The sequence below is a fragment of the Petaurus breviceps genome, unplaced genomic scaffold (genome assembly GCF_028583685.1).
Source record: "Petaurus breviceps papuanus isolate PSGF00001 unplaced genomic scaffold, PetGlider_PUasm1.0 99, whole genome shotgun sequence".
Lineage (NCBI taxonomy): Eukaryota > Metazoa > Chordata > Mammalia > Diprotodontia > Petauridae > Petaurus > Petaurus breviceps.
The window spans coordinates 14421731-14436697 of NW_027187465.1; the positions used below are offsets into that span (position 1 = coordinate 14421731).

Genomic DNA, 14967 nt, shown 5'->3' on the forward strand with positions numbered 1-14967 from the left:
AGGAGGACCTGAGTTTGAACTCAGGCCTCTGACACTTACTAGCTATGTGACCCTGGGCAAGTCACTTAACCCCAATTGCCTCCCCCCCTCATAAAAAATAGAAAGAAGCAAATAGGGCAGCTAGGTGGCACAGTGGATAGAGTGCCAGCCCTGGAAGCAGGAGAACCTGAATTAAAATCTGGTTTTAGACTCTTACTGGCTGTATGACCATGGGCAAGTCACTTAACCCTGATTGCTTCAAAAGAAAGGAAGGAAGAAAGAAAATAACTCCCAGATGAGAAAACTTCCTCTCTTAATGCTGGATGGCACCTTTCCCTCCATTTAGAGAGTTGCCTAGATTAGAGCACTGAGGATATGAAGCAACTTGTTCAGATTTGTACTACCACTGAGTCAGAGTCAGGACTTGAACACAGGACTTCCTTGCTTCAGGGATAGCTTTTTATTCACCAGGCCACGTTACCTCTTAAAAAATCTATCCACTCGCTTCTCATGCCATGTGCAAGGATGTCTCCTAAACATGTGAAGATCATTCTGCCAAAGATCTTTCTCAGAAATGAGAAGGTAGGCTGATGAGTTGGGACTTGCTGATATTTTCTCAGTTGCCTTCTTAGGACTTTGCGGGATGTTCATGATTTTTTTCTGAGCATGTGGTACCTACCTCTTTATCAGATATCTTGAAAACGCATCCCTTCATGCCCTCGGAAAGAGCTTGCCCCCAGCATGTCACTTCTAGATGTCTGCCTGGTCTGGTTTAGCTGCTACTCCTGGTTTTTATTTTCTTGGGTTGTCAATTCTTCCTCAAATGGGGGGGCAGGGACTGGGACATTAGATGATAAACTTTATTATACTATGTGAAAATGAGCTGTTATTATTATTAATAATAATAGCAATAGCAGAACTTGGATGGTTCTGAGAATATAAAATGTTTGATCTAAGAGGAGTCTTAGAAAAGGGAATATCAGAATTGGTAGGTGAATAGAGCATGCCAGAACTGAGGGGAACCTTAGAATAGGAAATATCAGGGCTGGGAGGCACCTTAGAGCAGAGAATGTCAGGGCTGGGAGGGGCCTGAGAACAGGGAATGTGAGAGCTGGGAGGGGCCTGAGAACAGGGAAGGTCAGAACTGGGAAGGTCTTAAGAAATAGAATGTCACTACTGGGAAGAACTTCAGAATAGAGAAAATAAAAGGTGAGAGTTGTAAGAAAACTAATACCTAGACAGAGAAAATGAGGATTGTAGAGAGCACTAGGTGATTGAATTAGGGCCAGAGCCAAAACTATAAATGTGGTCTCCTACCTTCCAATCCTATGACTTTTCTGCCATAAAATTCAATTATAGTTATAGAAAACAAAGGCAATGTGGCATATGTTGTTGACTCTGGATTCAGAAAACCTGGATTTGAATCCTGCCCCAGACACTTATTAGCTGTGTGACTCTAGTTAATTACTGAACTCTGCTTGGCCTCAGTTTCCTGATCTGTAAAATCAGGAATAGCAATACCTGACTATCTGACCCTACAGACTCCAGTGAGCCAGGGCCCTCCAGAAATGTGGGCTTCTGTTGTTTCCTACGGTTCCCGCCACAGGATAAAATTTGCATGCAGATGCAAATGAACTGGTTGTTACCAGAGTGAGTGCCTCCCCCCCTCATCCCTCCTTTGCTGGTCATGGCTGTCAGCTGGCCTCTGCCAGAACGCTGGATGTTCTGACAACGGTTTCCCTGGCAACCTCTGGGTAGCTCTGGGCCCCTTGCTGCAGGAACCCTGGCTGTAAGAGCCCACTGTTTAATTTCCATCTGAGGTGTTTGGTTACTGATACCCACTGAGTTCTCAGTGGGAGGTACCCCAGGTCAGGTCGGGACACACCCGTGGTAAAGAAGAAGCCAGAAGTGGGCAGAGGCTCCAGGGTGAAGGGAGTGGGAGGAGGAGAGTCTTAGCTGGCCCCGTTCATTTTCATCTCGTAGGATGAGGGCCATGGGACAATTTTCTGGTAGTGAGAGCCAGATGGGATGCTGTTTGCAAGCTATTGTTAGCTGGCATTGTAGGACCAATGGGCCTGCCCTGTGGCAAGAATGAGTGATAACAGGTCCAGGTGTGCCACTGGCATCTTCCTAACATCAAGAGAATGCAAGGAAGGCCCCCTGTCATGTTGAGTGGAACCCCTATGATGAAATTATGGGAGGACATGGACCAGAGTGGCAGAGGCTAAATTGGAAGGAATCTTCACCTTGATTGAGATCCTAGATTCACTGGACCATGTGCTCATTCAACCCTGGTATACAATACAAAGCTCTCTATAGTCTGGCTTTGATATACCTGAAGGAACTGGGGATGTTTCATCTATAGAAGCAAAGACTGATCATAGCTAACTGTCTTCAAGTATCTGAAGGCCTGTCATTAAGATTTCTTTTCTTGACCTCAGAGCCCAGAACTTGCTGCAGTGGGTGAATGTTGTAGAGAGAAAACAGCAACATTCCGACAATTAGCAAAGGGTAGATGGCCACCGCTTGTGGCTATATTGTTGAGGGGATTTTAGGGAGAATACAGACAAGCTGGTGAGTCCAGAGGCAGTAGCCTCATTCTGCTTGGCTGCAGAAGGCAGAAGAAACAGGAAACAGGTGGTCACTGCAAAGAGGCAGAATTGAACTTGATTTAAGAGAGCACTTAATAGAGCTGTCCATGGTGCCCAACTGAAGTTGGCTGCCTCAGGAGGTGGTAGGATTCCCCCATCTCAATCCCAAATCAGCCCCACTGGAGCTTTTCAAATAAAGGCTGCTTGGCTGTTTGTTGGGGGTGTTGCAGAGGGGATTTTAAAAAATTCAGGCACTATTGGGACTCAGTGGGTTTTGAGGTCTGTGACTCTGGCCCAGCCCTTTCTCATCGGACTTTTTGTGCCAGTTCTCAGGTCCAGTGGGATCCAGCTGTGGAATCCATCCTGGGAAGGTTGCTTCACCCCACTTTGACCCTCAATTTCATTATCTGTAAAATAGGGATGGTAATAGTACTTGTATTGCCTACTTCCGAGGGTGGTTGTGAGTAAAGCTTTAATTTAATAATGATGATGAGAATACTAATAACTAGTCTTTATACAGTATTCGAAGATATGCACAGTACTTTAGAAAGATTTCATTTTGTCCTTACAACCTTGAGAGGTAGGTGCTTCTATTACCCCCATTTTACAGGTGAGGAAACTGAGGCAGACAGAGATTAAGTGCCTTGCCCAGGTTCACACAGCTAGAGTTTGAGGAAAGATTTGAATTCAGTTCTTCCAGACTCCAGACCCAGTACTCTAGCCACTGTGCCACCATTGGGATTAATTGTTACTCTCCAATACAATCTGGTCTAACCCATACCTGACTGCTGTTACTAGCTAGCATTTACATAACAGTTTAAGGATTGCAAAGTGTCTTACACGTATTATCTCATTTGATCCTAAAAGCAACAGAGGAGGTAGGTGTTACCATTATCCTGCATCTTACAGGTGGAAAACCCAAGGCTGGGAGAGGCTAAATGAATTGCCAAGGTCACACAGCAAGCATGTCTCCCTTCTGTAACAGACCTTAAAGTGCTATGATGATCTTCATCATCACCGTCTTTGTGACCTAAACCTGTGATTTCACTGACTTCCTAGTGTGGGAACTCTCTCTACAAATGCAAGCTTTGCAGTTGCTAGTTTGATAGAATTGGGTAGATTTCTGAGAGGCTAAATGGCTTGGCTGGGGCCCTACAACCAGGATTTGTCAAGGTGGGACTTGAACCCATGCTTCCTGACTCAGAGGCCAGCTGTCTATTCATTATGCCACATTGCTATAATTGTAGTCTCTCGCCAGTCATTCAGTCCTGTCTGACCCTTCATGACGTTGTGGATCATAATGTCCATAGGGTTTTCTTGACAGAGATACTGGGGTGGTTTGCCATTTCCTTCTCCAGCTCACTTGACAGATGAGGAAACTGAGGCAAACAGGGTTAAGTGACTTGCCCAGAGTCACATGGCTAGTGGGTATATAGTAATATATAATTATCAATAATGATAATACGGCATTATTTCCCTGGCACTAAGGGGTTAAATAAGTCACCCAGGGGCACATAGCTAATACAGTTGAAGTTAGGACTTGAACCCAGGTCTCCCACTGACTCCAATACATTCTTATTATTATGCTTGTTACCATGACTTATTATATTGGTTTAGGTGATGAAAGAAAATTTCCCCACCTTGCGTCAGGGGCCTTAAGAGGGCCTATTTTTAGCCCTGTCACACGTACTGCCAGTTACATTTTTTCTTGATTATGCAGCTAAATTTACTCTCATGTTAATACAAAGTCCAGTAATGAGGAGTGGAAGAGGCTGAGTCTTGATGGATTGGAAAATTTTCCACCCATTATGGAAAGGGCTCTTCTGCCACCTTGTGGCCAAATGGCAAACTTCAGCTCTGGGTGGCAGAGACCCAGATAGCCAGGACTGAGGCTGGTGGCACAATTCTCAGGTCTCTTTCAGATCCAAGCATATCATAGGCAATAAATGGAAGGTCGAGTTGTTCAGTGGAAAGACATTGGCCTTGGGAGTCTGAGGACCTATGTTGGAACCTCTTCTCTGGTGCTTACACTCTGTGTCACTGGCTAAACCACTGGGCCTCAGTTTCCTTGTATGTGAAATAAAAGGATTGGTATGCATGGCCTCTGAATTCCCAGGTCTGGCGTTAGGACCATAAACGTAGAGCTGGAGGAGACCTCAGAGGCCATTTACCTCACCTTTCCCTGTCCCGCGTTTGTCAGAGCAGGAAATCGAGGTCCACAGAGTGAGTCTGGACCGAGCAAGATGCGAGATTTTGGGAGCAGAAGTCAGCCTTTTGACTTCTCATGCAGACTATTATTCCCATATCCTTCTTATAGCATCCATGAAATTCAACATCAGCCACCTTCATTTTTAAAATGATTTTCCTGGTGATTCTTGGTTTCTTCATTTTCCATTGGGATGGTTGGATAAATGAAAGAATGAATGAAAAAAAGATAGCCGTGCTTCCTATATGCCAAACACCATGCTAAGCTCAGAGGATACAAATGGAAAATTACAGACAGACCTGTCCTTAAGGACCTTATATTCTTTTATTTTTTTGCAGGGGAGAAGGTAGGGCAATTGGGGTTAAGTGACTTGTGCAAGGTCACATGGCTAGTTTTTGTGTTAAGTGCCTGAGACTGGATTTGAACTCAGGTTCTCCTGACTCCAGGGCCGGTACTCTATTCACTGCACCACCTAGCTGCCCCAACAGCTTATATTCTAAAGGGAGAGACAACACATATAAGGGAGTGGTCCAGGGAAGGATATTTTGGCTTAGAAAGTGACAGGGATAATGAATAGAACTCAGCTTTGGGGTTATATTTTGAGGCAGGGTGACCTAGTGGAACAAATCAGCAAACCAATAAGCAATTATTGGGGCAGCTAGGTGGCAGTGAGTAAGAGCGCCGGCCCAGCGTCGGGAGTACCCGGAATCGGTTCCGGTCTCAGATACTTGGCACCTATACAAAATAACTGGCCATGTAACCTTGGGCAAGTTACTTAACCCCAATTGCTTAAAAAGAATAAGCAATTATTAAGAAGCTCATGTGTTCCAGGCTCCTAAAGCCACTCTAGGGGTAGCCTGGCTTCACAATAGTATTAGCTGATTCTAGGCAAGTCCCTTAAACTCTTGGCATTTTTCTAAGGATACAAGTTGCAAAAGAGTTGGTTGATTGAGTTGGTGGAGGGAGTTTCTTCATGGGGAGTATATGTCTGGACCAGGTACTGTTCTCAGCATTGACCTAAGACCAACAACACAAATGAAACAAACAAAAAAATCCCACCTTACTTCAAGAAGCTCAATTTTTTTATTTCAGATTTTTCTTTTTTTTTTTTGAGTTTTTTTTTTATTAATTTGTTTGTTTCCTTTTAGTTTACAGGGTTCAATTGCACAATTCCTTAAATTTCACATTTTGTCCCCCTCCCTCCCCTCCCCCCTGCCATGGCGGCTTATAGTCAAGTATAGGATCTGTAAATACTTTCACATTATACATTAGTCAGGTTATAAGGACTGATTGTACCGGCTGGAATAAAAAATGGTAAAGAGGTCATAAAACCAAATAAGAGAACGAAAAAGATCAGGTATTTTGCTTCCACCTGGATATAAACTTAGTTCATTCTAGTTCTTTCTCTGGATACACATTTTTCTCTCCATCATGAGTCTTTTGGGATTGACTTATATCACTGCATTGCTGAGAAGAGTCCACTCTATCAAAGTTGGTCATCACACATACGTTGTGTCTGTAATTGTGTACAAATTTCTCCTTGTTCTACTCTTCTCACTTAGCATCAGTTCTTTTAAGCCTCTCCAGGTAAATATGAAGACTGCCTGCTCCTCGTTTCTTATAGCATAATAGTATTCCATAACATGCATATACCACAACTTGTTCAGCCATTCTCCAATTGATGGGCACCCCCTTAATTTCCAATTCTTTGCCACCACAAAAAGAGCTGCTATAAACATTTTTGTATATATGGGTCTTTCTCCCATTTCTATGATCTCTTTGGGATATAACCCTAGGAGTGGTATTGCTGGATCAAAGGGGATGAAAATATTTATAGCCCTTTGGGCATAATTCCAGATTGCTCTCCAGAAAGGATGGATCAGTAAGAAGCTCAATTTCTAATGGAAGAAACATGTGAACAGAGTATACATGCAGAGTGATTTCAGGTAGGATACCAGCAGCTGAGGTGGCAGTGAATAGAACCAGGTCTGGAATCAGGAAGACTCGTCTCCTTGAGTTCAAATCCAGCCTCAGATACTTACTAGCTGTGTGACCTGGGCAAGTCACTTTACCCTGTTTGCCTCTGTTTCCTCATCTGTAAAATGAGCTAGACAAGGAAATGGCAAACTGCTCCAGTATCTCTACCAAGAAAACATCAAATCTGACCTCAGACACTTACTAGCTGTGTGACCCTGGGCAAGTCACTTCACCCTGTTTGCCTCAGTTTCCTCATCTGTCGAATGAGCTGGAGAAGGAAATGACAAATCACCCCAGTATCTCTGCCAAGAAAACCCTAAATGGGGTCAAGGAGAGTCAGACACAACTGAAAACGACTGAACAATAAAAACAGTACTAGCAACTGAGGGGATCAGAGAAGGCTTAATGGAAGAGGTAGTGTCTGAAGAGTGCTTCAAAGAGAGCTAGAAATTCTAAGAGGCAGAAGTGAGGAGGGAAAGCATGCCAGACTTGGGGAATGAAAAAGAACAAGGTTTAAAGTCAGGAGACCCAGCCTCTTATTCTGATTCTGCTCTTCACTGTGTGACCTTTGGAAAGTCACTTAAACTCTCTGAGCCTCAGTTTCCTCATCTGTACAGTGGAAATAATAATTTTTGTATTGCTGACCTCAGAGGGCAATCGTGAGAGAAGTGTTTTCTTTATGTATTTGAAAGCACTGGTAGAATGAGCTATTTACAATAATATTTACAATATTCACAATTTATTTATCTGTTTAATAATTTATCTACTTAATAATTTGTCTAATAATCTGTTTAATAAATATTTATTTATTTATCTATTTACAATAATAATAGCATTTATATATCACTTTAAAAATATGATCACTTTTGATCCTCGCAACCTGGAAGGTATGTTGCTATTGCTATCTCCATTTTACAGATAAGGAAACTGAGGCAGGTAGTGGTTGAGTAGCTTTCCTGAAATTACACAGCTAGTAAGTGTCTGAGGCTGGATTTGAACTCAGGTCTTTTTGCCTCCAGGCTCAGTGCTCTATCCTCTCTATTGCCTTGCCATCTTTTAATATAATTAATAATTTGTTTAAACCTAAAAACAAACTCAACCCTTCTTATATCTTTGGATGCTCTCAAGGGCCACTTGAGTATTTACCTGGTGCAATTAGACCTTGTAGCACATAGCAAACACTTAAATATTTGTCTAACTTGACTTGCTTTTCATCCCAATTCATGAATTAAATGTAACTTCTTGGTGGCCCTGGGGAACCTTGTTTCTTCCCCTTGGCCTTGGCTTTCCTTCCAGTTAGAAGCCTTTCCTTGACTCCCACTGGCTGCTGAACTCTTGCCCTCTGCTGATGGGTCAGAGGGAAGAAGCCAGGATAATGGAAAAGGAGAATTGAATGCCTTCTGTCTGTAGATTATATATTTTCAGAGTGGGAAGAGACTTTAGATATAATCTAGTCCACGGCTTCTTATCCCAGAGTCCATAGATCCCTATAGGGTTCATGGATAGATTTCAGAGACTCCATGATCTTGGAATGGGAAACAATTTTACATATCTATTTTCACTGCCCTCTGACTGAAATTGAGCATTTTCTTTACTTATGAATGTAGGCAGCCAATACTATAGGCTTCCCCAGACTGCTAAAGGGGAGTGTGACGCAAGCAAGGTTAGGAGCACCTTATCTAGTCCAGCCCCTGCATGGTACAGATCTCTCAGCTCTGCCTTCTGGCTTTTGCCTGCTGGCCAGTTTCTTAGCCCTCTGTTGACTCCAGGATGGTTTATCCTTCATCTCTGACCCTGGCCAGGTACAGGTTTCTGATCTTTCTCTGTCTTTCGGTGATCACCCACGAGAAAGACACATCAGTGTCTTTGCACAGGTTATTTTCCATGCCTGGAATACACTCTTTTCTCACCTTGGCTTCCTCAGAGAATCCTGCTCTTATTTTAAAGCTCAGCTCAAGATCTGCTTCCTACAGGAAGTCCACCCTGATTCCCCTGGTTGTTAATGCCCTCCCCCAACCTCTAAAATGATTGTCAATCTCCTTGAATAGGTTAGACTTGGCTACCTGGCATCGTACAAATTCCATTATATTTTGCATGTGTTTAATATTTATTTTTAGTTTACATGCTATTTTCCCCAACAGAATGCAAACTTCTTGAGGGCAAGGAATTATTTCTTTTTGGTCTGTATATCCCTAGCCCCAACTTTCTTCTTGTCGTGTAGTGGATACATATTCATTGAATGAATAGATGGGTGAATGAATTGCATGGGGTTGGAGGAGAATTATAGTCTCTCTGCAGGCAGTTTTGAGGGTAATTGTGTCCTTTCCATGGAGAATGGCTGGGTTGGAGGATCAGCAAATGCCTGCCTCAGGAGGATCACTGGGCTCATCTCTGAAAATTGTAGAAAGAATAATAACTTTGAATGGGATCTCAGATAAAATGACCGTGCAAAAATACACAGATATTAAACTGACCACAACAGACAGTCAGACTTTGAGACAGTGTGTCTGCCTAATTATTTAGAGGCACGATGGAGACTGTGGGGTGTGGAGGATTCAATTAAATTCAACCAACATTTATCATTAAGTATTTTCTAGGTGTAATTTGTTCACTGTTTGGTCATTTCTGTCGTGTCTGACTCTTCACAGCCCCATTTGGGGTTTTCTGGGCAAAGATATGGGAAGGGTTTTCCATTTCCTTCTCCAGCTCATTTTACAGGTGAGGAAACTGAGGCAAACAGGATTAAGTGACTTGCCCAGGGTCACCCAGAGAGTATCTGAGACTAGATTTGAACTCAGGAACCTTGCCGATTCCAAGCCCAGTGCTTTATTCACACCCACCTAGAGTGTAATTTGTTGTAACTCAGTTCAGTTTCTGAGTGCTGACTATGGAGGGTTCCAAGAAGAGGCTGGATGCTATCCATTTTATAGTGGGAATTCTTGTCCAGATAGGTATCAGAACAGAACAAAGTCCCTTCCCACCCTGCAGTTCTGTGGTCCCATGATATATACAAGGCACTATGCTATGTACTGGGAATGTGGAAACAAAACAGCCTCTGTCTTCAGAGAATGTCAGAGATGGAAAGGGGCAAATTTGAGGCTTGATGCCAGGAAATGCTTCCTTATACCTAGGTATGGCTAGGTAGTACAGTGAATAGACTACTGGACTTTGAGTCATGAAGACCTGAGTTCAAGTCTTGCCTCATACATTTACTAGCTTTGTTACCCTGAACAAGTTACAAACTCTCCTAGCCTCAGTTTCCCCTTCTGTAGAATGGGGATAATAATAGCACCTACCTCACATGGCTTTTGTGAGCATGAAACTGGATAACGTATGTTGCTTGAGTAGTTATGAATGGTTTAATAGAGGCTTGGAAAGTGGTCAGCACGCAAATGCCTCAGGGATTTGTGCTTAGTCCTATTCCATCTAACATTTTCATCAGTGTCTTGATGTAAAACATTCTGTAAATTTTCAAGCACCATAGACATGTAATCTCTTGTTTTTGAAGGCATAGATGGCATGCTTATGTAAACTTCATATATATAAAAGTGCTTTATGGACTTAAAGTACTACCAAAATTCTAGCTATTTTTAAGAGCTTCCCTGAAGTGTAACAGGCTGCCTCAGCCCATTGGGGTGGTGGTGGGTTCTTCTTCATTGAAGGTCTTCAGGGACAAGCCATGTGCCCACTTGTTGGGGATGTTGAGGAGTGAATCATCTTTCAGGTATTGGTTGGACCAGATGCCTTGTGAAGGACCTTCCACCTCTAAGAATCTGATTCTATAATAAAGGCAATGTGCTGTGGTGAAAAGAGACCTGAATTTGGAGTTGCATGACCTGGAGTATTCTAGAAAAATTTAAGAATGGAGGAAGCCCGTATTATAATATTTCTCTCCCCAAGGAGGCAAAGAGAGAGGGGGTCCTGTATTTTCCTCATCTGGCATAGATGACTCCATTATTCAAACAGCTTACATTTGGATTCCCTCTCCTCCACCCCCTCATCCCAGTTCTGCATAGAAGACCTTTCATTATGTTCCCATCATCACCACTGTCTTCCTTCTCCCAGTACCAACGTGGAAGATACGGCAAGCCCATATATGAGAATCAGGCACTATATTTTATCGCTTTCTATGGAACCTTGTGCTTAGCAAGTTTATAATCCTGTGTGCTCGACTCGGCATCATCGTGTTCCTCTATGTAAATCAGTAGCCAGAGAGTACTTGGTTGTCTGAGGAATACATTTGACCTCTCCTCTCTGTGGCTTGCTAACATAACAATAAAACTTTTTACTAACTTGTATCCAGACTTTGAACAGGGAGTCTTTTTTTTTTTCCCACGAGGGCCTTCCTTCCATTGATTACTAGCAATTTATCCTGTCTGTATCTTGCCTGTTGTCTCCCCTGTTTGATGGTGAGGTCCTTGAGGGCAGGGACTGTTTTCGCCTCTTTTTGTATCCCTAGGGCTTGGCATGGTGCCTGGTACATAGTACATACTTAATAAATGTTTAGTGACTAAATCTAAGGACATGGACTAATTGAGGAGAGGTTGAGAACTGCTTACTTTCCCAAGGCACTGGATCTGTGCTGTTTATTTTCTTCATGTAAGTAAAGAGCCTTTATTACCTTTTTATCCTGTTTGGTTTTTGGCTGACTACCCCCCCCCCCATTAGATTGAATCTTGTTCTGTCCTAAGTCCCTAATCCTAATGATAACTCAGCTAATTAAGCATTTATTAAGTACCTACTGTATACCAGGAACTATGGTAAGTGCTGAGGAAGGAAAGGCAAAAGACAGTTCCTGCCCTCAAGGAAGCCCAAGTCTAATAGCAGAGGCAAAATGTAAGTAACTATGTACAAACAAGCTATAGACAGGATAAATGGAAGGTAATCAACATAGGGAAGGGGCTAGAATTAAGAGGGATTGAGAAGGCTTATTGTGGAAGGTAGAACTTTAGCTAGGACTTGAAGGAAGCCTGGGAAGCTGGAAAGTGGGAGGACAAAGATCGGGGATGGTTCCCAAATTGGTCAGGCAAGGATGGGTAGTGACTGGCATTATTAGAGAAAATGCCCATAGTCATGACATCACAGGTCCACTAGAGTATTGTTTAGGCATGTAATAAGGTGCTTGTCCAAACTTATTTTTTCCAAACTGCTTTCCAGTCTTCTCAGGAAAGTTCATTGAATAAAGAATTTCGTTGTTCAGTCATTTCAGCCGTGTCTGACTCTTTGTGACCTCTTTTGAGATATTCTTGGCAAAAATACTGGAGTTTGCCATTTCCTTCTCCAGTTCATTTTCCAGATTAGGAAACTGAGGCAAACAAGGTCAAGTGACTTTCCCAGGGTCACGTAACTAGTAAGTTCCTCAGACCAGATTTGAACTCAGAAAGATATGTCTTCCTGACTCCAGGCTCAGCACTCTATGCACTGCACCACCTGAATAAAGCATACTTCCCCCCAATATTTTGTATTTGGGGGTTTATCAATCTCTGGGCAGTGGCACACAATTCCTTTCCTTTCTTACATATCTAGTCTACTTCACTGATCAGATTTTCTATTTTTATCCGAAGAGATATTTTTAGCGACAAATTACAATACGTAAATCTATACATTATGTAATAGTCACATATAAAGTCACAAGTAAGGTTACTTTTCCAACTAAGGAACTGAGATTGTTGTGAATTCTGAATGAATGAAGTCAGAGCCACTGACAGTATGGGATGGGGTATGGTACCATATAAATTCATAGAATGAGGGACCAGGAGGTGAAGTTTCCCAGGGTAAGATGGGGGCATCAGAGGCATGAGCGCAGTCTCTGATTATTTGGAAGATGATCATGTGGATGAGTAATTAGAATTGTATAAGAAGGCAGAAGAATTAGGAGCAATGGAGGAATGTAACAGAGAGGTAAACTGATGTTTATTTTGTGGAAAAAAAAAAAGCTTTCCAGTAACCAGAGATAGCCAAACATTGAATGGGAGGTGATAAGTCCCTTGTTCTTGAGATCTTCAAGAAAAGGCAGGGCAATCACTTGTTAGTCATGTTGTATTTGGAATTCTTATTCAGTTGCGGGTTGGAATGGATGGCCATTGAAACCCCTCCTTGCTTTGAAATTCTGTGATCCTGGATAGGATGGTGAGGAAGGAATGGCATCTTCTCCCTGTGACAGCATGTTATCTCTTCTCTCCCCACAGAGCAAGCTGGTTAAATACTTCAGCCGCCAGCTGTCCTGCAAACGGAAAGTGGCCCTCCAGGAGCGCAATGCCAAGCTCGAAGGCTTCCCCCAGCTCCAGCACTGGTTCCGAATCGTGGATGTGCGAAAGGAAGTCATGGAGGTAAAAAAAAAAAACAAAACGGTTGTTCATCTTCCACAAAACTGGATGCTAACCCCCTTAACATTGTGACACGCTTATTAAGTCTGGAGATGATCCAAAGCTAGGAGACATAGCAAACACTTTGGAAGAGTGGAAATCCCAAAGGACCATGACCAGCTAGAATATGGGAGCCAGCTGAATAAGGGAAAATTCATTAGGGATAGATTTATAATCTTGGTTTCATGGGTTTTCATGTTCAAAGAATTCATCTCTAAGTGGCCAGTCTACTGGACCTATCTAGACTGGTCCTTGAGTAGTTATGCAGGATCAAAAGATCTGGAAAGAAAGCAATCAATTGATAAGCATTTATTTAGAGCCTTCTGTATATTAGGCACTGGGGATACAAAGGCAAAATGAAACAGTCTGTGTCCTCATATAGTTTGTTTTAGTTGAGAAGCCCCCTATCACGTTGGGGGAAATTTATGGGACACAAAGAGAAGCTGCTGGTGAGTTCTGGTTTACATTGCTGGAGGGGATTCCCAAAAAATCATAGAGACCTTTCTAGCCATCTAGTAGAACTCATACTTAAAAGCAAGCTCTTACTATAACATACCTGCCAAGTGGCCATCCAGCCTCTGCTTTGAAACCAGGAGGAAGGGGAACTTCATTGTTAGGAAGGCTTTCCTGATTCCAGCCTCAATTGGCTTCCATGTGAATTCTCCCCCTTGCTCTGGGGCCAGACAGTTAGCCCAGGTCCTCTTCAATCTCACAGACCCTTCTAATACTTGAACTCAGACACTGTGTCCTGACTCTTCTCTTGCTCTGTTCTCTTAACCCATCCTTCTATGGCATGGAATCAACCCTTCACTGTCCTGATTGCCCTCTTCTGGCCACTCTCGGCTTGTTAATGTCCTTTCTTCAACGTGGCTGTGATCCTAGCCATGCCTTCCTTTGGTTTATGAGTCCTTTCACTCATCAAAGGCTTTTACTTGCATCCTTTCACTTAGTGTTCCCAACAGAGAGGGAGGCAGGGAAGGGATCATTAGCTGCATTGGATAGATGAAAAGGGCCTCAAGGCAGGAGACCTTCATGTTCAGCAGGATTCCTTCTATACAACCAGCAGCATCGTTCTGCTTTCACCACTCTGCTGTATCTGTGGCACTCTTAGATAGGGCAGCCTACTAGCCTAGTATATTAAAATCATTTCTTATTTAGATTGAAATCTCCAGGTGATATGATAGGCATTTCACCTCGGGGTGGCTAGGTGGCTCAATTGAGAGAGAGTGGACCTGGAGTCAGGAAGACATAATTTCAAATCTAGCCTCAGACTCTTCCTTGCTGTGTGACTCTGGGCAAATCATTTAACCCTGTTTGCCACAGTTTCCTCTTCTGTAAAATGAGCTGGAGAAGGAAATGGCAAACCACTTCAGTATCTCCGCCCAAAAAAACTACAAGTGAGGTCACAAAGAATCCGACCCATCTGAACAACAACAAAAATAGTCTTCCCTTTTCCAACTACACACCTGTGGGAGGCTGACTTTTCTTCCCAGACTTCAACCAAAGCAACATATCACAACACATTGAAGGCAGAAACATCTATGAGAATCCAGCTGTCCTCTTAAGCCACTTTTCCCATCAAATTTTGTTTGTTTTGGAAAATGCAATTATTTTTCATTTTTAAAAAAATGTGTTATCTTAGAATCTATTATTCTTTTTAAAGAATTAATAAATACTTTAAAATTGTATCATTTTAATTTCTAATATGTTAAATATTAATAGCTGTAACACACAACAAAAGGTCCTTGGGGCCCTCAATAATTTTTGAGTACAAAGGGATTCTGAGATAAAAATTTTTATGAATTGCTGAAAAGTCCAGCTCTCTCATTTCCAAAATGAGAAAACCAGG

General features: G+C 42.6%; 1 protein-coding gene across 1 annotated transcript in view; it reads left to right on the top strand.

The window, feature by feature from the left end:
- KSR2 (kinase suppressor of ras 2) overlaps positions 1-14967 on the top strand; it is a 587222-nt gene that overhangs the window by 96913 nt on the left and 475342 nt on the right. Inside the window, exon 2 of the mRNA XM_069081397.1 lies at positions 12942-13082. Within this exon, the coding sequence (XP_068937498.1) occupies positions 12942-13082 (141 nt within the window). The remainder of the gene's footprint in view (positions 1-12941; positions 13083-14967) is intronic.